The 27,616-nt window shown below is 38.6% G+C and overlaps 2 protein-coding genes and 1 long non-coding RNA gene across 8 annotated transcripts in view; all 3 read left to right on the top strand.

Moving 5' to 3' along the window:
• Positions 1-22,501, top strand: part of LOC126911860 (uncharacterized) — a 91,776-nt gene extending 69,275 nt beyond the window's left edge. For all 3 annotated transcript variants that reach the window (XR_007706342.1, XR_007706341.1, XR_007706340.1), the window contains exon 2: positions 22,033-22,501. This is a non-coding gene — a long non-coding RNA (uncharacterized LOC126911860). The remainder of the gene's footprint in view (positions 1-22,032) is intronic.
• LOC118280932 (igLON family member 5-like) overlaps positions 1-27,616 on the top strand; it is a 251,111-nt gene that overhangs the window by 99,993 nt on the left and 123,502 nt on the right. For 2 of the 4 annotated variants that reach the window (XM_050700735.1, XM_050700736.1), the window contains 9 exons: positions 3,875-3,964; positions 5,541-5,668; positions 8,688-8,882; positions 9,527-9,686; positions 10,168-10,265; positions 10,860-10,981; positions 11,918-12,098; positions 13,613-13,780; positions 14,700-20,399. In XM_050700735.1, coding sequence (XP_050556692.1) covers positions 3,875-3,964; positions 5,541-5,668; positions 8,688-8,882; positions 9,527-9,686; positions 10,168-10,265; positions 10,860-10,981; positions 11,918-12,098; positions 13,613-13,780; positions 14,700-14,846 — 1,289 coding nt within the window. In that variant the 3' untranslated portion in view covers positions 14,847-20,399. The remainder of the gene's footprint in view (positions 1-3,874; positions 3,965-5,540; positions 5,669-8,687; positions 8,883-9,526; positions 9,687-10,167; positions 10,266-10,859; positions 10,982-11,917; positions 12,099-13,612; positions 13,781-14,699; positions 20,400-27,616) is intronic. The other 2 variants (XM_050700737.1, XM_050700738.1) reach the window with 2 other exon arrangements.
• LOC126911839 (uncharacterized) lies at positions 24,932-27,119 on the top strand. The gene is made up of 3 exons (XM_050700799.1): positions 24,932-25,228; positions 26,313-26,534; positions 26,925-27,119. Exons 1-3 carry the CDS (start codon positions 25,177-25,179, stop codon positions 27,044-27,046), a joined length of 396 nt encoding a protein of 131 aa, XP_050556756.1. The 5' UTR covers positions 24,932-25,176; the 3' UTR covers positions 27,047-27,119.

Below are 27,616 nucleotides of genomic sequence, written 5' to 3' on the forward strand. Positions count from 1 at the left end.
TACTTTCAAGTATATTTTTTTTTAACGTTGCCCCACATTAATATTTTCTCCTGTGTCGTGGGTGCGTTTACAAACATACAAGTTCACATACACATTACACCTGTGTGTAATGTTTATGTGAACTTGTCGGGTCGTGTCGAGTCTCGGTCTGTACCCGAAACAACAATTTGTGAATCACACAAAGAGCTGCTCCGTGCGGGAATCGAACCCGCTACACATTGCAAGGCAGCCAGTTGCCCTGCCACCGCGCCAACCGTGCAGTCAAGTCCATCAATACTATTAAAAAAAACTTATTTTTATAATAACTATCGTGAGACATGCTAAATTTACTAAAAATCACGGTTTTCTCAAGTAAATTAATAGAGAAAAGTTCTACTAGTTTCGAATCACAGAGAGACTTCTCATCATGAGCAGCGTGCTCAGACACGGCGACGTCGCGCAGTGTACTGACTTTATTTAAAAATAAACTATGTTTTTTAGCTTCTAAGTCAAAGTCAAAGTCATAATTATTTATTTCGAATAGACCAGGAAGGTACTTTGGAACGTCAAAGCAAATAATGTTACAATAGAAAGAAAACAAAATGTCTGTCAATCAGCCCTCTAGTTGCTCTATTTGCTCGTTCCAAAGTGTATATTCCTATGGAGAAGAACGAGCAAGAAACTCCATAGGTTACTTAAAAGCTATTTCAATAAAAAAACTATGTTTAAACGATTTTATTTAGCTTGCCCGATTTGTCTGTTCTTTTTATGGAATAAGCCGGTAAACGTAGGTAGCTGATGGATCACCTGATGGTAAGCAATCGCCGCCGCCCATGGAAACTTGAAACACCAGAGGCGTTACAAGTGCGTTGCCGGCATTTTGAGGGTTAGGAATTTAAGCGTTGTTGGGGAATCGAGGATTGGGAAGATTGGGAAGGGTGTAATTGGATCTCCGGTAACATCACTCACACAACGCTGCGGTTGTTTCACGTCGGTTTTCTGCTCGGCCGTGGTATAACTCCGGTTGAACCGGCCCAGCAGTGCCGAAGCATGGCTCTCCCACACTTAAACTTTTTCCATTTAATATAAGCACCTCTGCTAACCCCCTGTTGAAATAAAAGGAGTACAACACAACCCTCCCATTTCCTATTTCATGGGGGGAATACCATTAAAACGAAACAGTGCGACTTCGCTCGGAAATAATAAATATGGCCATCCTACCGGAAGTGATCCATTGCGTCACGTCCGGTAGCCAAATATCACACGACGGTAGATAATTGGATAATCGTGTATCTGTTGGTATTTATTTGTTTTTGTTCAAGTTTATAAATAGTGAATGTGGTGACAAGGGGTCTCGGCTTCGATTACCTGGTCGGTTAAAGTATTACTTGGCTTTTTTCGGTAGTTAAAATTTCTCAGTAGTATCACAGAGTCTGGAATTGTATCCAGTATATGGCAATAGGCTCACCCCCTATTACATGGGACTTATAACACAAATGGTGAAAAGTGGGTGTACATTGTATAGCGGTATTACGTGCCGTAATGTCCACCTCTACCTACCGCTTCGGGGATTAAAGACGTGACGTTACTTTTATAAATACTTATGGCTCTTATCGGTGGCTATCCTTATTGATCGGTGTTTATCCTTACTGTTAATTTTGATAAACTAGTTATTCCCGCGCGGTTTTACTCATTTCTCAGTTCCTACTGATCGCAGCCTGATACTGATCGCGCTTTATAAGCCTATAGCCGTAGAGCTTATTAGTTTAATCGTGTTAATCTCCATAATTTACAAGTTCAAATTTAAAACTCAATACTCAATTCCTTATTGCATCAACATCATAATTAGTAGGAAATATTACTTTTCTTTCAACTTCGCCCCGAACACACCCCGACAGAATATGGTGCACATCTTCTACTATATTGCATACTGAATAGTTAGGTACTGGACTTTGCCCACAGTATATGCAAAACTATTGGTACGAATGTGTCCTGAGCGAAGTCTTAAAGCCCATGTGTAAAACTTAGTTGGTAAACTTAACTAGGACACTATGTAGACCCTATCGGGCACAACAATATAAGTCTAGGAGAGAACACACTTTTACATAAAAAGTAGGTCTATATCAAAATAATGACACATGCAATACAAATCAAATTAAGTTAAATTAAGGAATATTTAAAGGTCAGAATTATAATTTAAATTATAAATAATCATAATTAAATACAATAACTAGAATCATTATTTTTATGTTGGATAGTCCATTTATCGAAGAAGGTATAGGCTATAAAACATCACGCTACGATCAATAGAGAGAGATCAGCAGAGGGTGATGCCGGAGTAGACAGTAAGTCGAAAAAAAAACTTTGCCGACAAGAAAACTGGTGAAATAAATCAAAAAACCATCTGGCCTCTATAGACCAGTATAAGTGCTATGGACATATTAAATCACTCTTTAAAAGTTTTCCATGAAACTTTAGATAATATATTATACTTCTGTGAATAGTTCCCAATGGAATTTTAAACATGTCTGCCGAACTGCCAATGGTGGATTGAATTTGAATTATACGAACTTATATTTCTTTTTTGCGTTCCATTAATTTCTTTATCCGTTTTGAAAAAACGGTGAAACTGGTTTTACTCAGTTTTTTTTTCCACCTGAGATGTGCTATGTCTATACAGCTATGCTACGAAGATGTAACAGTTAAGTTGTGAAACTATGTGACCGTTTCCACTAATACTAAGCTATGTAGCTGTGCGAGGAAGATGCGCAGCTCGAGTATGCGATGTATCGATAGTAGGGAAGTCATCCATAGCACGCATCTATGCATACTTGTACTTATTATTCTGTGGTTTAGCTGAGTTCGTCAGTGCTAAGCTATGTGTACGAATAAATATGATTGGTGGAAACCAAACGCATCCACAGCAACGTAGCATAGCACATTTCTGGTGGAAAAGCACCCTTAGAGTCTGTCTGAGAATCTAATGGTTACTTAACCCAGTCCTTAGCTATTGTTTTCGATACAAAATCGTTACTAAGGAATAGTTTAAGTAATCATTAAATGTGTTTGAGTACGATAGAAAGATAGAAATTTGACTAAAGGGTACTCTACCCTGTCACTTAATTTGACGAATGCTTGCATCCTGCAATTGTAACATATCTTTATTTCTATACTAATATATAAAGCTGAAGAGTTTGTTTGTTTGTTTGAACGCGGTAATCACCGGAACTACTGGTCCGATTTGAATAATTATTTTTGTTAATTATTACGTTATCGGCTTACTCACGAGGCGAGAGGGAGTGTCAGACTCTTACTGACTAAAAACCACCCCGTTCCTACTCCTGCCTTTCGAGCCGGAGCCCCGGTAAACCCGCTAGGTAGTCCGCAGCTCCGGATCAGGCATCAGCCCTACTGGGCCCCATCTGTGGTGGTCTGATGGCTCTTTGAGGCAGTGTAGAGCAGTGTAGATTGTTTTAGTGATAATTTTAAATACCTAATTGACTGCCTCGTTGGTCGAGTGGTCGCAAGTGCGACTGCCGAACAAGGGGTCTCGGGTTCGATTCCCGGGTCGGGCAAAGTATTGCTGGGGTTTTTTTCGGATTTTCGAAAATTTCTCAGTAGTTAGCATGGAGTCTGGAATTGTGTGCAGTATATGGCAACAGGCTCACCCTCTATTACATGGGACTTATAACACAAATAATGAGAAGTAGGTGTACATTGTATAGCAGCATTTGCAATGACGAGAGTTAGGGAGCAATGAAGGAGACGTGTTTATGCTAGGAATACCTTTCATTGACTCTCCTTATACGACTTACTTACTCTACTTTTAGACGCGAGGTGTCACACACACACATATGCATTTAAATACCTAATCATATTTTAATTTTTTTTTCAGATGACGGCCCTCGATTCCTGTCGAGAGGGCACTCGTTCAGGACAGTAGTAGGAGACACACTGCTGCTACCATGCCAAGTACAAAACTTGGGTAAGTAGAGACATAACAAATATCGAAGGAAATGAAAACTATTGCTTTTCTTGTGTGAAATCTGTTAAAAATCTATGGGTAGACAATCGGCGAGGCGTCACCGCTTCATGGTAGATATCCCACCCACTCGCACGAAGCGCTTCGCTTCAAGCTTCCTTGTGCGAACTGCTAGGGAGTGGAACTCCTTGCCGGAGTCTGTGTTTCCTGATGGGTACAACCTGGGTGTCTTCAAAGCCCGAGTGAATAGGTTGCTTATGGGCAGACGTGCTCCATCGTAGGCCGCATCATCACTTACCATCGGGCGAGATAGGGGCCAAACGTCGACCTATCATATGTAAAAAAAATAGTTTTTCCTGACAACCGTTCTCGTCTACTTGTGTTCATTCAACTTTCTACTCTAAACTGTTACATTTAAAGTATAATTTCCAAAAAAACGTCGGCTGCTCAAGTTCATTCAACTTTCTACTCTAAGTTGTAACATTTACAGTATAATTTCCAAAAAAAATGATTTTTTATGACAACCGTTCACAGCTTGATCAAATTCATTCAAATTTCTACTTTAAAGAGTTATATTTAAAGTATAATTTTCAAAAATTAGTTTTCTTATGACAACCCCTTACGGATACTCAGGTCCATTTAACTTTCTACTCTAAAATGTAACATTTAAAGTATAATTTCCAAAAAAAAAACGTTTTTTATGAAAACTGTTCACCGCTACTCGTTTTCAATCAACTTCCTACTCTAAAATGTAACATTTAAAGTATAATTTCCAAAACAATAGTTTTTTTTTTATGACAACCGTTCACACCTTGCTCAGGTTCATTCAACTTTCTACTCTAAGTTGTAACATTTAAAGTATAATTTCCAAAAAAAATCATTTTGTTTATGACACCCATTCACGGCTATACTCATATTCATTCAACTTTCTACTCTAAAGTATTACATTTAAAGTACCATTCCCATTGTCCACAGGTTCCTTCCTGACTCCCATTCTCGTAAAGTACAATTTCCAAAAAAATGTTTTTTTTTTATGACACCCATTCACGGCTATACTCATGTTCATTCAACTTTCTACTCTAAAGTGTAACATTTAAAGTATAATTTCCAAAAAATTGATTTTTTATGACAACCCTTCACAGCTTGCTCAGGTTCATTCAACTTTCTACTCTAAGTTGTTACATTTAAAGTATAATTTCCAAAAAAAAATTTTTTTTTTGACAACCATTCATGTCTATTTGTGTTCAGTCTATTTTCTACTCTAAGTTGTAACATTTAAAGAATAATTTCCAAAAAAATGTTTTTTTTTTGACAACCATTCATGTCTATTTGTGTTCAGCCTATTTTCTACTCTAAGTTGTAACATTTAAAGTACAATTTCCAAAAAAATCATTTTGATTATGACAACCATTCACGGCTTGCTCAAGTTCATTCAACTTTCTACTCTAAAGTATTACATTTAAAGTACCATTCCCATTGTCCACAGGTTCCTTCCTGACTCCCATTCTCGTCTACTCAAGTGCATTCAACTTCCTACTCTAAAGTATTACATTTAAAGTACCATTCCCATTGTCCACAGGTTCCTTAGTCCTTCTCTGGCGGAGAGGCCCAGCTGTGCTGACTGCGGCCAGTCTCATGGTGACCAGAGATGAAAGGTTTCGGCTCGTCGACGGGTACAATCTGCAGATCACTGATGTGGGGCCACAGGTGAGAATTGATAAATGCTTTAATCGTCAATCGTCGATTGTCAATCTCTAATGTCCAATTTCCAATCTCTAGTATCTAATCTCTAATCTTGAATCTCTAATTTCCAATCTCCAATTTCCAATCTCCAATCTCCAATCTCCAATCTCCAATCTCTAATCTCGAATCTTGAATCTCTAATCTTTAATTTCCAATCTCCAATACCTATTCCCCATTCCACATTTGACTGCACGGTTGGTGCGGTGGCTGGGTAACTAACTGCCGCGCAACGTGTCGCTCGGTGTAACTCTTTGCGTGATCCACAAATTGTTGTTCCGGGTCTGGGTGTCATGTGTATGTGAACTTGTATGTTTGTAAACACACACACGACACAGGAGGAAAAACTAGTGTGGGGAAACGTTTTTTCAAAACAACTAAAAAAACCTTTATCGTCCATTGTCAATCACCGATCTCCAATTTCCAATCTACAATTCCTCAATTCCTTAATTTCACAATTTCCCTAATCCGCAAATCCCCAATCCACAATATCCAAATCTATCAGCACTTCTGTAAACAGTCCCAATCTCCCATCTCTATTCTCTAATTTCTAATTTCCAATTTCCAATCCACAATTTCCACAATCCACAATTCCTCGATTCCTCCTTAATTTCACAATTCCTCAATCACCAATCCCCAATCTCTAATCTCTATTCCGCATTCCCCAATTCCAAACCCAATCCCAATCTTCAATCCTAAATTTCTCAATTCCGCAAATCCCCTATCCACAATACCCAAATCTGATAGAAGTAATTAGATGATTTCCCCCTTAAAAAAAAGCGGGCGAAACCGCGTGCAGAACAAATATTTTAATATTTTCGATATTCTTCCTTAAAGTCGACTCATGAATTTTAATTACTGCCTTAAATCAAGTAATGTTCTCAATCTATTGATTAAATCTAAATCTAATGACTTTTTTAAAAGATCTTTTAGAATAAATTACAATTCTCCTTTGTCATCGTACTAACTACTTTATATTATAAAACGGGAAAGTTTATTACGTAACGTAACGTCACGCCTTTATATCCCCGACGGGGTAGGCAGAGGTGCACATTACGGCACGTAATGCCGCTGTACAATGTACACACACTTTTCACCATTTGTGTTATAAGTCCCATGTAATAGGGGGTGAGCCTATTGCCATATACCGGGCACATTTCCAGACTCCGTGCTACCACTGAGAAATTTTCGAATAACCGAAAAAAGCTCAGTAATACTTTGCCCGACCTGGTAATCGAACCCGAGACCCCTTGCTCGGCAGTCGCACTTGCAAACACTCGGCCAACGAGGCAGTCTTGTCATCGAAGTAACTATTTAATATTATAAACCGGGAAAATTTATACGCATTGGTTTTTTTATGGTATAAACGAGCTGACGGATCACCTGATGGTAAGCTATCGCCGCCGCCTGTAGACAGTCGAAACATTAGAAGTGTGTGGCCTTTTGGGAGTTAGGAATGTAAGGGTTGTTGGGGAATCGGAGATTGGGAAGATTGGGGTAATTCGGCCTCCAGTAACCTCACTCACACAACGCAAGCGTTGTTCCACGTCAGTTTTCAGCTCACTTGGTATCACTCCGATCGAGCTGGCCCATTCGTGCCGAAGCATGGTTCTCCCACACTTAAACACACCCAACAACCCTTAAATTCCTTACCTCAAAAAGCCGGCAACGCACTTGTAACGCCTCTGGTGTTATAAGTAGCCAAGGACGGCGGCGATAGCTTACCATCAGGTGATCCGTCAGCTCGTTTACCGGCTTATACCATAATGAACGCCTTAAGAATAGTTCTAAACGACCTTAAAATTTAAATCCCACCTTTATGGCATCACAAATATCTTTTATAATCTTTTATAATACCAAGAATCGTTCTACAAATTTTCCGGAGCCGTCAAAAAATGCTAAACAGCGCCCTAAGCGGTAATTGGCTACGGAAAATATGATAATAGCCGCATAAAAACCTTTGTGGTTTATACATCCTCGTTATTTTTTATGTGTTGCAACACTGGGCTGAGGTGCGATTTCGCGCGCAATTTTACGTCCGCCATGATGGTTTTTTTTTTTTTTGTTTTATTTATTTTTTGTGGAAGGTTTTTTTTTTATTTTGACTGCCTCGTTTAGTATCGGGTCTCGGATTCGATTCCTAGGTCGGGCAAAGTATTACTGGGTTTTTCGAAAAATTCTCAGTGTAGCACGGAGACTGGAATTGTGCCCAGTATATGACAATAGGCTCACCCCCTTATACATATATTATTATATATTACATTATGGGACTTATAACACAAATGGTGAAAAGTGGGTGTACATTACATACCGTAATGTGCACCTCTGCCAAGCCCTTCGGGGATGAAAGGCGTAACGTTGCATATATCTAGGGGCACGGCAGTGCCCCAGCTAAATCAAGCAAAAAAAAGGCGTCTCGACCGTACGGTCCTTTTCTCGAAACCCTTCAGGCCAATTTCGACCGCCTGTAACTTCTTTGTGAATAACACAAGAAGCCTGAAGGACGATGTTCTATTGCATGAAAACGTGCGATGGCCAAGTCGATATATTTTATTTAAAACAGATTTGATATGATAACAATTTGCATAATCACTTAAGACATAAGGTCTCTTAAATAGGGACTAAATAAAATAACCGACTTGGTATTACATGGATCTCACATCTTTTTACCGTAGAAAAACTGATGAAGTGCGAAGACTTGGACTTTTTTTACAAGACGTTTTTGATAGTTAGAATTAACTTAGACTGCACGGTTGGTGCGGTGGCTGGGCAACTGACTGCCGTGCAACGTGTAGCGGGTTCGATTCCCGCACGGATCAACTCTTTGTGTGATCCACAAATTGTTGTTTCGGGTCTGGGTGTCATGTGTATGTGAACTTGTATGTTTGTAAACGCACCCACGACACAGGAGAAAATCCTAATGTGGGGCAACGTTTTTTTAAAAAAAGGAAAGAAGTAATCTCATTCCTTAACGTATCAATTCCAGGATGCTGGAGACTACGTGTGTCAGATCTCTGACCGTGTAGCGAGAGACCAGGTGCACACAGTGGAGGTACTGGTCCCTCCGAGCGTGAGGGCCTCACCAGAGTCTCGCCATGCTGCCGCGAGGAGAGGGGGCGCTGCTGTGCTGGAGTGTCGAGCTGCTGGGAACCCCGTACCAACTGTCACTTGGCATAAACTTGTAAGTGTTTATGATTAGTGAAATAAAGATAGATCTTGACTCGTTCAGATTTTGAATTTAATCTTTTAATTTTGGTTCCATAATACTTATTCTATTCTATCTTGTCTATTCTACTTATTATATTCTACCTAACCTATTCTGCATATTCTATTCTGCATATTCTATTCTGCATATTCTATTCTCCCTATTGTATTCTACCTACTCTATTCTACCTATTCTATTCTACCTATTATATTCTATTCTACATATTCTATTCTACCTATTTTATTCAACCTATTCTATTTTACCTATTTTATTCTACCTATTATATTCTACTTATTCTATTCTACCTATTCTATTTTAACTATTTTATTCTACTTATTCTTTTCTACCTATTTTATTCTACCTATTATATTCTACCTATTATATTCTACCTATTATATTCTACCTATTATATTCTACATATTCTATTCTACCTATTCTATTCTACCTATTATATTCTACCTATTCTATTCTACCTATTATATTCCACCTATTCTATTCTACCTATTCTATTCTATTCCACCTGTTCTATTCTACCGATTCTATACCACACGTGACACCATGTTGTGTAAGCAATAATAAATCCTATTGCTGAAGTAATAGAGCATCTTTTATATAAGTAGGTGATTCCTGTTTTCCAGAATGATACGAACACAAGACTAGGGGAGGGCCCACAGTTGCAACTATCGAGACTAGAGAGGGGACACAGTGGTCGATATGCTTGCACTGTCGATAACGGCGTGGGCGCACCTCTAGTCGCTGAATTCCAGCTGCAAGTTCTATGTAAGTGCTCTTTTTACAAGTTTAAGCAGGTAAACAAGTAGACGGATCACCTGATGGTAAGCAATCGCCGCCGCCTATTGACACTCGAAACACCAGAGGCGTTACAAATGCGTTGCCGGCCTTTTGCGGATTAGGAATTTTAGGGTTTTTGGGGAATCGGGGATTGGAAAGATTGGGAAGGTGGGTAATTGGGCCTCTGGTAACGTCACTCGCATGACGAAACACAACGCTTTGATTGTTTCACGTCGTCGGTTTTTTGCGACCCGCCCCAGCTTCGCATGGGTGCAATAGTTACATATTATGCATGTATTATGCATGTATTATACATATAAATCTTCCTCTTGAATCACTCTATCTATTAAAAAAACCGCATCAAAATCCGTTCGTAGTTTTAAAGATTTAAGCGTACAAAGGGACATAGGGACAGAGAAAGCGACTTTGTTTTATACTATGTAGTGATTGTATGTATTGTAATTCACAGATCCACCGGAGATAACAGTGGAGAGATCGTGGGTCCATACGGGCGAGGGGTTCAGAGCTGAACTGCTGTGTACAGTGCTAGCAGACCCACCAGCAGAGGTGAGCAACTTATAATACCATAGCTAAAATATCAGAGATAGCGATGAGCGCACTCGCTATTTTGACGTGACAACGTCTTGAATTAGGTTGCGGCTCGGAGTCACTCATGAAAAAGTGTAACGCCCGCTCACGTCTGTTACGATGAGGCACCGAACGAGAGAGAGGCCGGACCGGCGAATGCCTTGCGTCTCTCTCCCACTCAAACATGATCGGTCCTAAAGACGTGGTCACGTAAAATTATCGCTCGTAAAACAAACTTTTTTTTTGACGGAGTTAAATCTTTCAATGACTTCTCCCGCCTTGACACGAGAGGGAGTGTCAGACTCTTACTGACTAAAAACCACCCCGTTCCTACTCCTGCTTTTTGAGCCGGAGCACCGGTAACCCGCTTGGCAATCCGCTGGTCCGGGGTTTCTTTGACCCTAGACCCGAAACTTTTAGACCAATCAAAAACGAATATACTGGATTCCTATTAGTTATAGAATTTGGGTCAAAATTTTCCCCTAGGTTCAAAAAAACGCGCTTACTGATAATATAGTATGTCTCACGTTAGTCGTTAAACTGATAACAAAATAATCTCTTTTATGTTTCCAGGTGACCTGGTACCAAAACTCTTTCCCTCTGAGTGCCTCCGAGAGGGTCACAATGTCCGCCCGAGGGAACAACCACACCCTCCTCATTGCGAATGTCCAGCCTGAAGATTTTGGAAACTACAGGTATCTATGTTATGTAGATTTTATATAAAATGTGTATAGGTACTATGATTTTATTGTAACTTTCGTGAGATACTAAATTAATTATTATGTTATCGGCTTACTCACGTAATGCATTTTGCGACACACGACGTGGCGATTGTAGCAGCGTGACAATCGCCGCGTCGTGTATCGCGAAATTCTGCTCATGAATATGAGCCTCTAGCATGGCTTGAAACTAGTCGAGTTCCTCGTCAAAACATTACGTGAGTAAGCCGATAACATAATAATTAATGTGTATACTGACTTAAAAAGTAGGTATTTATTGAAATAAAATTGGTTTCAAAAACTTTCCATACTGACTTTGACTTCTAGTTTTACTTTGACTGCGACTTTGACCTTAGTCTCGACTTTGACTTTGGTCTTGAATTTATTTACCTTTTATTTTTATTTATTTAGAAAACCAACAGTTACATATTAGAATTTACAATAGACTATATGAATTACTTGATTAAAGTCTTAAATTTACTTTGACTCAAATTAAAATTTGACCTTCACATTGACTAAAAAATGGATGTTGCTTATGGCCATTTAAAGTTGAGGGATCAACTTTAAATTTGACCTTGACGTTGACTTTTGTAATGACTTTAACCCTGAATCTGACCTCTTATTTTGCTTTGACTTTGACGTTTAGTTTAAATTATCTACCTCTACTCAATAAGCAATTCTATGTATCTTATTATCAATGAACTTAAGTACACGGGGCCTTAGTCTGCTATTACAATTGTGTCAGAATGGTCGATCACTGAGCAGTGCGAGAGGGACAGAGCTATACAACCTACATAACTCCGTCCCTCTCGCACTGCTCAGTGATCGACCATTCTGACACAATTGTAATAGCAGACTAAGGCCCCTGTTCTTATAAGAATAAATTATTAAAACCAACCTCCACTCCCATAGCTGTGTGGCAGACAACAGCCTGGGTCGTGCCCGCCAACACGTGGAAGTGTCAGGGCGGCCCGGGCCCGCCCGCTTCACGTCCGCGCCGCTCGCTCGCGCGCATACGCGGTACCTGCTCGCGTTCGCTGTCGACAGCTACCCTCCATTGGACGAGCTGAGGCTTCTCTATCGACAGTTGGCGGTTTGTATACTTCCTCTTTTAAACTAATTAGACAAACTTATGACGGGATATTTACCATGTTTATTTATTTTGGTGAGTTTCCGATATTTCGGCACTGTTGCAAGCGCCATGATCACGGATTAACTGGAGTATATGCGGGTGGGTGTTTACGAGCAGACAAATCGGTCTACCCGCTTTCTCGTTCGTTTTTTGCTGACACCGCTAACACCACTACCATTGTCACTTGTAACTCGGCTTAACTCTCGACACACAAAACTCACTGTGTCCGCTCGCGAACTTTCTTCTTTCTTGGCAGTTTTACGGGTTTTACATAGTTGGACCACTGGATTCCAAGCCCTCGACAGTTGAAACCCATCCTCCCGGTTGAAGTTTTTGTACTTGGTTATCTCAATCGCTTCTCTTACCAGTCTAGGTATATAGTGGCGTTCTGTCGCCATAAATAAAATGGTAAATATCCCGTCAAAAGTTCTAATAATAGTGTTAGTGACCATGTCAGTTTAGAAAACTTATAATTAGACAAAATTATCAAGTGTCTCCTCTTGGTGAAGAGAGAGGGAGTGTCAAGCTTTGAATGCACGGTTGGTGCGATGGCTGGGCAAAGAGCAACTCTTTGTGTGATCCACAAATTGTTGTTCCGGGTCTGGGTGTCATGTGTATGTGAACTTGTATGTTTGTAAACGCATCCACGACACAGGAGAAAATAATAGTGTGGGGCAATATTTAGGAAAAAATACTCTTACTGATTAAACATCACCCCGTTCTTACTCTTGCTTCGAGCCGGAGCCCGGTATCCCATGTTGTTTTATGCAATCTCGGTCGGGTTCTTAAACTGCTTGAGGTGATCCTAAGGTGACTATATGCCGGTGCTCCAGCTCAAGAAGCAGGAGTAGAAACGGGGTGATGTTTAGTCAGTAAGAGTCTGACACTCCCTCTCGCCTCGCCCAAGGCGGGAGAAGTCATTGGATGATTTTCCCCCTTAAAAAAAGGTGCTTGAGGTCGACAAAGTATGTTTTCCTCCATTCTTCCTTGGCAAAACTTAACCCCCAGAAAGACCACGTGCAAGTTTACAAGTGTGTGTATCTCCTATGCTGTTGCCAAAACCGGATAGATACCCACAAAGCCGGAGAAGTTAGATACAAATGCAATACCAACCTGGGGCCTTAGTCTGCTATTACAATTGTGTCAGAATGGTCGATCATTGAGCAGTGCGAGAGGCGCAGGGTATATATTAAGGCGAGGAGTACAGAACTTGCCAGTCGTGGCCGGGACGTCGCCGCGAACATTGGTGTTAGTTCGTCTGCGTGAGCTGTGTGCTATACAACCTACATAGCTCCGTCCTGCACTGCTCAGAGATCGACCATTCTGACACAATTGTAATAGCAGACTAAGGCCCCTGTTCGGCTCCTATTCATCGCAGCCTGATGTCTTATAGCCAAAAATAATTATACAATTCGAATTAGTTCCGGAGCTTAGCGTATTCAAAGAAACTCTTCAGCTTTTTCTTATGTTTGCAGATCAACGAGTCGTTCCAGCAGCCTGGCAGGTGGCATGATGTGGTGATCCCTGCGCCGGAGCCGGCCGGGTCTCTCACACACCGCGTCACTCATGAACTCAGGGGTTTGCAGCCGGGAGCCGTGTATGAGGCCATCGTGCAAGCCAAGAACAGATATGGATGGAACGAGGTGAGATGGTCTTTTTATTACGAAGCCTGCCTCGTTGGTCGAGTGGTCGCAAGTGCGACTGCCGAACAAGGGGTCTCGGGTTCGATTCCCGGGTCGGGCAAAGTATTACTGGGCTTTTTTCGAATTTTCGAAAATTTGTCGGTAGTAGCACGGAGTCTGGAATTGTGTTCAGGATATGGCAATAGGCTCACCCCCTATTACATGGGACTTATAACACAAATAGTGAAAAGTGGGTGTACATTGTATAGCGGCAGTACGGCACGTAATGCCGTTATACAATGTACACCTCTGCCTACCCCTTCGGGGATAAAAGGCGTGACGTTGTGTGTTCGTTTGAGTTCCTCATCGTATCGTATTCCTGAAGGGGTAGGCAGAAGTGCACATTATGGCAGCTTGTTTGAGTAAAATTTAGTAATTGGAATGTCACACAACACTACGTTAGGTAATTTATTTGTGTCATCACGTGTAGTTTACTATACGGACCTTGTATTCCGTGCGTTTAGGTGTTTTTGCCATACACATTTAGGTTTAAAGTAAAATTTCCCTGGTGCTTGGCGACTGGGCTTCTCCCAGTTGTGCAGTCTCTTTTGTGCCTTAAGGCTTAAGTCATTCTGTTTTCTGCATTAAATTCACCGAAGGATGTGGAAACTATCGTTTTCTTTTTCTTCTCCTCTAATAATATCTTCTGATTTATTTCGTTGCGGGATCCAAGACAGTCATTCATGTCCCTGGGACGTTGGACTTCAGTGTTCCGGTGTTTTCATGTTTGTATCTACTGTAGATCCCGGCTTACAGAAGTTGCAGCGGTGAGGAAGGAGGTGGCGGACTTGTCCCAAAAAAATTGGAATTCCACCCCCTTCTTGCCGACAGATCGATCTGATATTTGGTAACAACTTAACATAACTATCTTTTCTTCCAGGTCAGCGACATCTTTCAGTTCCATACCCTGGGCGGCACTCACACAGCTCACGCAGACGAACTAACACCAATGTTCGCGGCGACGTCCCGGCCACGACTGGCAAGTTCTGTTCTCCTCGCCTTAATATATACCCTGCGCCTCATTTGAACCGACCAATCAGCGATCTCCGTTTTAAATTTTTGACGTTTGTTTTCTTTTTTAATCGTATGACGATGTGACACCAAAACTTTTTTAGTCGATAAGCTTTTTATAAGAGTTGTGACAAAATGTGTTGACGCGGTTTAGTTAATGTTTTGTAACTAATTTTTTCATGGTTTGCACGCGGTTTTTAATGTTATAGCTAATACTGAAAACAGCGGAATTCACATACCTTTTATAATAAAAGATTAAGTCTTAAGAAAAACAGTTAAATCTTTAAGATTTTTAGTCTAGTTTCATTTAATCGAAAGTCTACTGATACTGACAAAATTTGACAGCCAACTGATATTAAAAACCGCGCGCAAATGAAATTAAAGATGGCGTTCAATGATGCTTAAATTAATGTTGCCATACCTCGAATCATTCTACCATTTTGTAAAAAAACGCATAAATCTTAGGAACGTTTGGAATTTTTATGTTTTATATTATATTTTGTGACTATAAACGCACATTTTAAATTAAATTATTATTTTTAAGTTGTATAGTTGCTGGTAATCTATGTAATTAGTAGTAAAATTGTCTTTAATACGAAGATTTCTAACGATTTTTAAATTAAAATTTGAATTTTAATATATCCGACTGCAATTCAGTGTTAAAGTCAAAATCATTTATTTCAAATAGACCAGAAAGGCACATTTGAACGTCAAAGCAAATATAATTATATTGATAACGTCTGTCTGTCGGTCAGTCCTCTAGTTGCTCTATTTGCTCGTTCCAAAGTGTAGATTCCTATGGAGAAGAACGAGCAAGAAACTCCATAGGTTACTCTTTTTCAATCAGATTCACAATACAATACTTGGTTACATTACAAATATAATTTTCCACTACTAGAGGTCGCTAATGAGATGCAAACTTTTTTGTCTAATCATCTTAGTTATCACTAAGTTGACTGTCACACACATCACATTAACAGCCTATAAGTGTCCACTGCTGACCAAAGCCCTCTTCTCACACGGAGGTTTGAGTATTAATCACCACGCTTGCTCAATGCGGGTTGGCAATTTCAAACTTATAATTAGAAATTATAAGCAAAGGTTTCCTCACGATGTTTTCCTTCACCGTTTGTCAATGGTGTCTAAATAATCTTAGAAAGTACATATAACTCAAAAAAAGACACATTAGTACTTGCCGTTGGTAGGCTTCGCTCCCGTATCCTCGGCGTCATAAGTTGACTGCCTAGTGACTTGACATCAGGAGTCTGTGTTTCCTGATGGGTATAACCTGGGTGTCTTCAAAGCCCGAGTGAATAGGTTTCTTATGGGCAGACGTGCTCCATCGTAGACCGCATCATCACTTACCATCAGGCGAGATAGCGGCCAAACGTCGACCCATCATATATTAAAAAAAAACTTAAGCCACATATATTGTAGCCTCCAGTAGGTATCTCAAAACCCTCATTAAAGTGTATTTTTATTGTTAATTGTTAACTAGCGACCCGCCCCAGCTTCGCATGGGTGCAATGGTGATATATTATGCATGTATTATACATATAAACCTTACTCTTGAATCACTCTATCTATTAAAAAAAAACCGCATCGAAATCCCTTGCGTAGTTTTAAAGATTTAGGCGTACAAATGGACATAGGGACAGAGAAAGTGACTTTGTTTTATACTGTGTAGAATCGTTAGAAAACTTCGTATTATCTCCTATTTTTAATTTAAAAACATACCTTCTAAATAAGAGAACCCAAAGAAATCTAGTCGTATCACGTTTTAAGTATAATTTCGCATAAAACATACGCTTTTTTAATATATTATATATATGATATTATATGTTACTTATAACATATATATATTTGTAACAAACAATAATGATATTTTTACTCATAACATTACAGTTATTGTAAAGTGAATTTATTATTAATATGTAGATTGTAAACTTATTGGTAAGAAGATACAGAAGGAATTAATGAAGCCAGAAGACTTCTGTGCCGGTGATGAATACCTTTTCATATAAAAGCGAAGCGTTTCTGGTAACAATATAAGTCGAAGGGTCTAAATGTGTGAGAGAGCCATGCTTCGGCACTGCTGGGCCGGCTCAACCGGAGTGATACCACGGCCGAGCTGAAAACCGACGTGAAGCAACGCTTGCGTTGTGTGAGTGAGGTTACCGAAGGCCCAATTCCCCCCTTCCCAATCTTGCCAATCCCCGATTCCCCAACAACTCTTAAATTTCTAACCCCCAAAAGGCAACGCACTTGTAACGCCTCTGGTGTTTCAAGTGTCCAAGGGCGGCGATTGCTTAAAATAATAATAAGTAGAATACCGATGCCAAAAATCCAAGTGAAAGTGCTATTGGCAATCCGATTGCTGATACTCGCGTCGGCAATCCGAGCGCTGCCGATACAGTGGACGCAGTCTGAAAAATTTATCCTTTTGATGCGATCCGTCCGATGCGTACGATGCGGACCTGGGGCCTTAGTCTGCTATTACAATTGTAAACTGAGCAGTACGAGAGGGACGGAGCTATGAAGGTTGCATAGCTCTCTCGCACTGCTCTGTGGACTGTGGACGCTTCCCTTATATTGTTACCACTGATGCTTAAAAACTAGTTTTCGCTATGATCAACATCAAACCGTTTCTGAATAAAAGACAAAAGAAATGCCATCTTTTTGAAGTTTCCAATACGTTTTTACTGAAGAAAGCAATCAAATATTATGTATTAAAACTGTTATATTTATATATATTGCCAAATATATACACGAGGTGACACCGCAAGCTAAACAAACCAGTATAAATTGACCTTGGAATTTGCGGAAAAGTCATACAAAGCGAGACCATGGTAAACTGGATTTTTATAGATCCATGCAGCAAGCTAAGTAAACCAGTATAAACTGATGTGAAACAACAGATACCCTCAATTTTATTATAACTCTCGTGAGACATGCTAAATTCATTATTATATTATCGGCTTACTCACGTAACTGTTTGACGAGGTACTCGACTAGTATCACGCTGCTACAATCAAGTAGTATGTCGCGGAATGCTGCTCATGAATATGAGCCTCTAGCATGGCTTGAAACTAGTCGAGTTCCTCGTCAAACAGTTACGTGAGTAAGCCGATAACATAATAATTAATACACAATGTTTTACGACGTAACTGTGAGGTTACTCGAGGCGATGATTGCTTACCATCAAGTGTAAAATATAAAGAATAGTTTTAATACATGATATTGAATGTTCAACTGATATAAAATGTAGGCTCAGTAAGCGTTTAATTAAGCAATAATTGTGTTAGTGATAAAAGCTATTTTAGAAGTAAATAATGTGTATTAAAATCCCCTTTTTTATGTTATTTTCGAAGACTTTACGATGTTTTCCGTTGATTTGTAGCTAGTGCACGTAAAAACAGTTTTGTTGTTGGCATGGGATTAAAGAGATCATCAAAACATAATAATAATATGTTAAACGGAATTCTACCGTTACGTATTTATTTTTATAGTCTTGCAACATTGCAGTAGTACCAAAAAGACACTCAAAGTCAAAACTACATATCGCTCACCTAGTAATACATTGGCACATCTGCAAAAAATGCGAAATTGACTTTATATGGTTTACGTGTTTAAAAGTGCATATTAATTTATTTATTTCCATATTCATCGAGAGAGGTCGTAAGTGTCATTATACCATTATTGTAGATTCCCCCTCGCGCACGTAAAACATCGGTTCATTGGTCAGTAAAGTAAAAACTAAACAAGTCAGGTAAACTATGAAAACCGTAAATGTGCCAATATATTACTAAGTGTGCGATATAGTAAATTTGACAGCTGACATTAATGACAGTTCTTATTTTACCGTTCCCGCCAACTTGAAACTGAATTGCGTTCATTAACGACGAAATTGAATGTAAATTTTTGTAATCGAAACAAAATTGTTTTAATTTTTAGTCCAGAAATTGTAAATTAGGTGCAATATTATTAATTAATTATAATTATTTTAAGGTGTGAATTCAAAAAGCAATACTTCGACACATCATTAGGTTTTCGTAAGTTTAAGTAATTACTTAGTTAATATTATTCATTAAATTTTATGTATGTATCTATTTTTATGTCGATATGAGGTAATGTTAGGAGATAGTAAACCGGAGCTGCGGACTATCTAGCGGGTTAACCGGGGCTACGACTCAAAAGCAGAAGAAGGAACGGGGTGGTTTTTAGTCAGTAAGAGTCGAACACTCCCTCTCACCTCGCCCAAGGCGGGAGAAGACATAGGATGATTTGACCCCCATCAAAAAAAAGAAAAGAATGGTCTTCTATTGATTGTAGCGTGATGTTATATAGCCTAAAGCCTTCCTCGATGAATGGAGTATCCGACACATAAATATTTTTTTAATTCAAACTAGTAATGCCGAAATAAACGTGTTCAAACAAACAAACTTTTAAAAATACTTCACTTCCATCCCCATCATATAGATGGTTGCCAGGGGCCTTAGTCTGCTATTACAATTGTGTCAGAATGGTCGATCACTGAGCAGTGCGAGAGGGACGGAGTTATACAACCTACATAGCTCCGTCCCTCTCTCGCACTGCTCAGTGATCGACCATTCTGACACAATTGTAATAGCAGACTAAGGCCCCTGGCCACAACTGTGCGCTTCTCACTAAACTTTCTGCCTCGCACAGCAAAACTGTGGAATGAGCTGTCGTCGGCGGTATTTCCGAACCGATACGGCCTTTAAATCTTCAAGAAAAGAGCATACTACTTTTTAAAAAGGCTGGCAACACACCTGTCACGCCTCTGGTGTTGCGGGTGTCCAAAGGCGGCGCTGGTCGCTTACCATCAGATGCCACATATGCTATAAAAAACTTAATTTAACTCAACTTTAAAATACTTATAATAAGGGTTCCGTTTTTTTGTCATTTGACTACGGAACCCTAAAAAAGAACATCACTAACATACATACATAAGCTCACGCCTGTCTCCCATGGGGGTAGGCAGAGACAATGGTACGCCAATAGGCTAGTTTCCTACTAGTCAAATTCAATACTTTTTTCGAAACGTCAAAAACGATATTTTCTATGAACTTTGTATCAAATAGTGCGTTATGACGTCATAAGTTTTTCACGTCAAATAGCAGACTTATTACTAGAAATTTAGCTAGAAAAAATCGAAAATTAAATAGTTCATCAAATTTATGAATGAGAGTGTGATTATTTTTTAATATTTTATTGTATTGAAAACTTGTAATAATTTATTTTTGACCGAGGATACTACCCAATTGCTACGAATCTTTTTTTTTTTTTTTTTTAGGGTGGAAAACCATCCAATGACTTCTCCCGCCTTGGGCGAGGCGAGAGGGAGTGTCAGACTCTTCATCATCATCATCATCATCAGCCTATAGCAGTCCACTGCTGGACATAGGCCTCCCCACTTGTTCGCCACTTTGCTCTATCACTAGCGACTAAAAACGACGACTCTGGTTTTTAGTCAGACTCTTACTGACTAAAAACCACCCCGTTCCTATTCCTGCCCGTCGAGCCGGAGCCCCGGTAAACCCGCTAGGTAGTCCGCAGCTCCGGAATTGCTACGAATCTTACATACCTCTTTCGCTTCATCAACAGGCATCATTCTTAATTCTCGTCGCTAACATTACCTCATAAAAATAATTTTATAATTTTAACCTATTCGCTCGAAGAGTCCAAAAGAATAATTATATTATAATTATATGTCATAACTATAACAATTATAACTTATATGTATGTGTTTTAATGTATAAATGAAGTTATATTTAATTTCCTTTAATATATGACGCCAATTTTTGCCTACAGTTAGGCTATTCCGTAATTGACAATAGGGATGATGACGGGGTATGAAAATTAAACATCTATTTAGTCCGTCAGTTACGTAATGAAAAAATGTTAGACACGTATTTTTTATTTTGACATATAAGATAACAATACTTAGATAAAACGAACGAAAGTTTAGGAGTGGAAGCAAATACGTCATTTCTACGTATAAAACGTACCTAGAAGTGAAGTTACGCTATATTTAAAATCGATATATCTTCGAAAGTATTGATTTCCGTAAGAAAAAAAAAATACGTGTGTAATGTTTTAAAATAATGTACAAGACGGACATTGAAATAAAAATTAGTCAACTAGCGTATTCGAAACATTTGAAGTTAGCTCGATCGCGGTCTGCTATGTCATTGTGAGAATATTTTCGACCAATGAGAGACGAGAATGCGATTGAGCTTACTTCAAATGTTTCAAATTGACAATTACATAATAGCTTAAGGTCAATTTATACTAGCACAGAGTCGAAGCGCATCGAAGCGTCTATCCAAAACTGAACATAACAAATTCAACCTTAACTCCACAGCGTAACGCACACATTACTTCTGAGATTTTAAAAAGGCGCGCGCATTTTTCGGTAGTCGCGCGTCTGCGCGCGATCAACGCCGATTGGTGCGCGCGCTTTCGCGTATCAACGTCCACTAGTGAACCTACGTGTCATCAGTTGGGAATTGCCCTTTTTTTTGATGACTGGGAGAAACCTTCAAAAGGTGCCTAGCTTTTTGGGGATAAAAGACTAGGGAGTGTTGGATTTTAACCTCACTAAAACCACCCCGGTGGCCACCCTCAACACCTGTAAGGGGCACCGGGTCCTCTAACTAAACCTGCTCCGGAGCCCCATGGTCCAACGCCTGTTACGGCACTTTCCTAGGGTGGAAATTGGCCTGCCTCGGTGTTGATCACGATGGAATATCGCGCGTATTCGAGCGAATGCGCGCGTTTTCGCTGGAAATCGCTTTACTAAAGAATTGAATTGGTGGTTTGGTAAAGGATTTGATGCTTCGATGCGCTTCGACTCTGCGCCAGTATAAATAGACCAGGGTCTCTGAATCTGTATTACATTTATATATTCTGATCCAAGTTTAATTTATAGATAAAGACAAACTCTGTATCTTTTTACTTTAACCAATTGCACAACTTGATTCCCCCTAGTCCTTTCCATCACCGAACCACAAGACAATCGGCGAGGCGTCACCGCTTCATGGTAGATATCCCATCCATTTGCACGAAGCGCTTCGCTTCAAGCTTCCTTGTGCGAACTGCTAGGGAGTGGAACTCCTTGCCGGAGTCTGTTTTCCTGATGGGTATAACCTGGGTGTCTTCAAAGCCCGAGTGAATAGGTTGCTTATGGGCAGACGTGCTCCATCGTAGGCCGCATCATCACTTACCATCAGGCGAGATAGCGGCCAAACGTCGACCCATCTAATGTAAAAAAAAAACAATTTTTAATTATGATATTATATTTATTATGTTAGTAAAAGAAGGCATTATACATACATATAATAATTATTACGTAAAAAAACAAGTAATCGGCCATAATTATTGAAGGAATTAGATAATTAATTATTAAGTACCGTACCTAATTGTATCCTTTTTTTTAGAAAAATTATAATAATAATATAAAACTTGGTACTTATACATTATATGATTATATATTTGAAAATATTATATTATGTATAATAATTATTAATAGTTCGTATGAGAAAATTGTAAATTTTGATGGGATGTAGGAATTCGCCTTTTTATTTGAGAAAGAAACTGAGAAACCTTGTATGTAGAAACAAATAAACATGTAAGTTTATTATATAATATGTTTTATTTACCCATAACTATAACAAACCCGACGAACTCGACGTTTCGCCACCATTGTTTTTCCCTGTTTTCTTGCTTTTCTCTTAATTTTGGGGTGGGACTTCTAACCCGTTAAGGCTGATTACTACATCTAATTTTATCGACAAAAAAAAATAATATGGGGGGTTGAACCCCTAATTGAAAATATTGAAAAATAGTGATTTATTCGGTAAAAATAATTCACAAATGATTTTTTTTCTCACCAAAACATTATCAAACATATGAAAAAAGTAATGAATTAGTTAGCCAAGGTTATTAGCTACCGTTTGTCGTAATTTTTTTGTTCCTACGACGCATACAACCTTTGATATCAAAAAAAGTAAAAAAAAATATTAAAATAGCCATAACTTTTAAGGGGGGGGGGGATTCGACCCCTTCGACCCCCGAACTTTTATCGATAAAATTAGATGTAGTACTCAGCCTTAACGGGTTAGAAGTCTCAACCCTATCACATTGTAGATGTGAGGTGTGAACTAAAATCCATTGCGTGCGATACGTTCGATGCGAGGATGCTTACCATTGTCCTATCCATGCTTACTATAGGTAATGACTTTTAATGTAAATATATTGTGGGCTAAGTGAGATCTTGCAAATAAGTGTGGGAGAGCCATGCTTCGGCACTGCTGGGCTGGCTCGACCGGAGTGATACCACGGCCTCACAGAAAACCGACGTGAAACAACGCTTGCGTTGTGTTTCGTTGTGTGAGTGAGGTTACCGGAGGCCCAATTCCCCCCTTCCCAAACTTCCCCATCCCCATTCCCAAACAACAACCCTTAAATTCCTTACTCCCAAAAAGCCGGTAACGCACTTGTAAACCCTCTGGTGTTTCAAGTGTCCATGGGCGGCGGCGATTGCTTACCATCAGGTAATACGTCTGCTCGATTACCGGCATGTACCATAAAAAAAAAAAAAAAATTTTTAAGCAGATATCTTCAGCAAAATATTTTAAACACGTTTAGTTTGCATGACCATAAAAATGCTAAACTACTGAGTCGCCGCGTCGTGTGTCGCAGAATGCTGCTCATGAATATGAGTCTCTAGCATGGCTTGAAACTAGTCGAGTTCCTCGTCAAACAGTTACGTGAGTAAGCCGATAACATAATAACTAATTTAGTATGTCTCACGAAAGTTATCATAAAAATGCTGATCAGTTCAAATTATGTAAAAGTTTGTCGTGAAATTAGATCAACTTAAATCCTGCGGACTGCCTAGCAGGTTCGGGCTCCGGTTCGAAAAGCAGGAGTAGGAACGGGGTGGTTTTTAGTCAGTAAGAGTCTGACACTCCCTCTCGCCTCGCCCAAGGCGGGAGAAGTCAATGGATGTTTTGCCCCTTAAAAAAAAAAAGTATACTTAAACACCTACCTATCTCCTATTTATTATTTAACTAGCTACTTCCGCGCGGTTTCACCCGCTCTGCTCAGCTCCTATTGGTCATAGCGTGATGTTTTATAGCCTATAGCCTTCCTCGATAAATGCACTATACAACGCAAAAAGAATTATTCAAATCGTAACAGTAATTCCGGAGATTAGCGCGTTCAAACAAACAAACAAACTCTTCAGCTTTATAATCTATCTATACTATAATATATATATATATATATATATATAATATATAATATATATATATATATATAATATTATAAAGCTGAAGAGTTTGTTTGTTTGTTTGTTTGTTTGAACGCGCTAATCTCCAGAACTACTGGACCGATTTGAATAATTCTTTTTGTGTTGAATAGGGCATTTATCGAGGAAGGCTATAGGCTATAAAACATCACGCTATGACCAATAGGGGCCAAGCAGAGCGGGTGAAACCGCGCGGAAGTAGCTAGTTATTTAATAAATTGTTATTGACACAATAAAAATTGATGCTACTGCTACTCCTTCAATAATTCACTTATTAACACGTGCCCAATGCTCTCGACGTCCGCACCAGTGTGATTTGGAAGCGAGTTGGAAGGATGTATGTCGTTAATGTTTAAGATTTTGTGAGACGGATGTTGTGGACCTAAGTAATTAAAATTATTATACTTTTTATATCACTTTATCCTCTATATCATTGTCTGGATTTATTATTCACTATTTCATTGTCTGGACTTTAAACTTTAGACTATGACCTCTGAGTTTGTTTCGGCATTTCTCCTCAAAGTAGTCGGATAGGAAATTCCGGCCTCATCTAGTTATTTGAAATATTGACGTGTAAAAGTGTTATTTTATAACCTGCTTACAGAAATAAATATCATTTATCATTTAATTGTATTATGTATTGGCTTAAGCTGTAAAATTATGCATGTTTTTTGTACTAAATAAATAAATGCTTTTAATGATAACAAAACGTCGTATTTGACCATTGGTTATCTACTAACTTTCCACTGTGACAAAACGTCAAATCGTCAATACTGTCAAACAAAATATCATACATTCGTACAATTACATTAGAAACTGTTGTTTTCATACGTTTAGCGGTTTATTTCTTGTTTATTATTAAAACAGTAATATTTATAATACTTAGCCTTATTTTAACGGATTTTTAAATTAATATTCGAGACGATTTTCATTCAGAAAATTGGTTATATGTGACTGTTGTTACCTACGGTATATTTGGATTAAAACATTTTACAACTATTGAATAAAAATGGGACAGAAATGTCGAAATCGATGTTATTTTGGGTGTATAATTGGTGATAGTAAGTAGAGTTTTTTACACTATATTGTGTATTATTTTGAATATATAAAACCTTAATTGCCGTGCACAGAGTTATTTAAATGAGTACTTAACCTAATCCTTAGCAATTATTATTGTTTTCGATACAAAATCGTTCCTAAGGAATAGTTTAAGTGTCTCTGAGCACGGTAGTAAGCTTCTAAACATAATCTTAATTTAGTTATCAACAAGATTTTCAACATAAATAAAAAGTAGTTTCGTTTTCTTATTTGTAAACGAGCGATCCGCCCCAGCTTCGCATGGTTGCAATGGTGATAAATTATATCTTAGTTGAACCCATTTCCACCAGTGCTAAGCTATGTGTACCAAAGAATATGATTGGTGGAAGCCAAAGCACGGTTGGTGCGGTGGCTGGGCAACTGGCTGCCGGGCAACGGGTAGCGGGTTCGATTCCCGCACGGAGCAACTCTTTGTGTGATCCACAAATTGTTGTTTCGGGTCTGGGTGTCATGTGCATGTGAATTTGTATGTTTGTAAACGCACCCACGACTCAGAAGAAAATCCTAATGTGGGCCAAAGTTTAAAAAAAAAAAAATAATAATAAAGCATCCACAGCAACATAGCATAGCACATCTCTGGTGGAAAAGCACCTTCTCATAATGTTATAAATTAGAATGTTTATGTGTATGTTTGTTACTTCTTAATAAGATCGTGGTTGAAGGGATCAGAATAAAATTTGGAACAGGGGTAGATTATGGACTGAAATAACACTGATGAAATGTAGCCTACATTTCATCTTTCGAGACACGCAGGCAGAAGCTATTGTGAATATATCGATAGACAAAAATGAATTATGTATTGTCTTTACCTACATTGTTCCTACATATATATACAATAGGTAAATGATCAGACATAGTAAAATTATTTTTTTTAAAAGAGAAACGATGGAGTTCTTGCTCATTCTTCTCCATTCGAAACAACATTTTGGAGCGAGCGCCTAGCGTCACCGACGGACAGACTGACGGACAATTCAATTTGACATTTCAAAAGTGCCTAATTTAGGATTAATCTAATTAAATGCTTTGACTTTGAATCTATTGTTTAAGGTCCGTTACACCATTTTCCAAATCCGAAGAGCATAATTCCAGATCAGCTATTAAGATATGCTGTTTGGAAAACCGTGCTGGATGTGGCAACGCAGGAGAAAGGAGATACCTATATATATGATCAAATAAGGCTATGTAATAAACATTTTCTCGACTGCTACCAACTACCTAGTCGACAGTTGACTAGAAATGCGGTACCCACCTTAAATCTAGGTGATTCAGGTATGTTAATGCCTATTGTTTAATAGATAAGGTTGAACTTTGCATGCAAAGATTTTTTAAAGAAAACAATGTGTATTTACTTCGCCGATATATCTGTGACCGGAGTAGGCCCCCAGTTTTGGGCTGTTAGCATCTTTTTTTTATATTATTATATATAGTAGGTGTAGGCGCATTATGTGCATATGCTAATGAAATTTAATTGTTTTGTTATTGTGATAAAAATAAAACTAATAAGAATACAAAAACAGTTTCTTTGGAAAAGTTGTTTGTAATCATGAATACAATCACATGTTTAAATATCGTTCACTAATTACCAGTCACCCTATATGTATAGATGATTACGAACACTGCAAGTATTTTTCCTCAGATTTTCATTTATTGTATTTTCAGATGGTAATACAGCAGAATCTATACCTATCATCAACGAGGAACAGTCGGTTCCTGTAAATAAACATTCAACACACTACTACATTGATATTGATACCGCTAACCGTAGCCATAACAAAGGTTAGTAACACTATTGACAAACTGCCCTACTCATATAAGTTTTTAAACTGACATGGTCACTAACACTGGAATTGAAACTTAAACTGGGATATTTGCCATGTTTTTTAATATTTATGAGTTTCCGATATTTCGGCACTGTTGCAAGCGCCATGATCACGGATAAACTGAAAACTAAAAAGGTAAATATCCCGGTTTAAGTTTCAATTCTAGTGCCCTACTCATGTCCAAATACTCAAACGCTACTCAATTTTAAGACGCTCTCAAGACTAGTTCTGTCCCTATCAATTCTTTATAAAATGACAGAGATAGCACGATATTTAAGTACAACTTAAAATTGAGTAGCATTTTAGTATTCAGGCATTAGACATTTAATTATCACTTAAACTATTGCTTAAGAGTAGGGTTGGTGATAAGTGTTCTCTGCTTTACCATCACCATTTACAACTTATAAATTGATCTAAAATATCCAAATAAATCTTACTATTATGATTATAATTAATATTTTGCAATCTATTTTGAAATGTGCAAGAAAAAATTATTATTAATCGTGGTTACAATTTTTTTTTTTTAATTTT

Source organism: Spodoptera frugiperda, chromosome 19, assembly GCF_023101765.2.
Source record: "Spodoptera frugiperda isolate SF20-4 chromosome 19, AGI-APGP_CSIRO_Sfru_2.0, whole genome shotgun sequence".
In the NCBI taxonomy this organism is placed as follows: Eukaryota; Metazoa; Arthropoda; class Insecta; order Lepidoptera; family Noctuidae; genus Spodoptera; species Spodoptera frugiperda.

Coding starts and splice junctions, on each gene's coding strand:
- LOC126911839 (XM_050700799.1), top strand. CDS start 25,177: ATGGGACAGAAATGTCGAAATCGATGTTATTTTGGGTGTATAATTGGT. Junction 25,229..26,312: donor TGGGTGTATAATTGGTGATA/GTAAGTAGAGTT, acceptor CTATTGTTTAAG/GTCCGTTACACCATTTTCCA. Junction 26,535..26,924: donor CTTAAATCTAGGTGATTCAG/GTATGTTAATGC, acceptor TTGTATTTTCAG/ATGGTAATACAGCAGAATCT.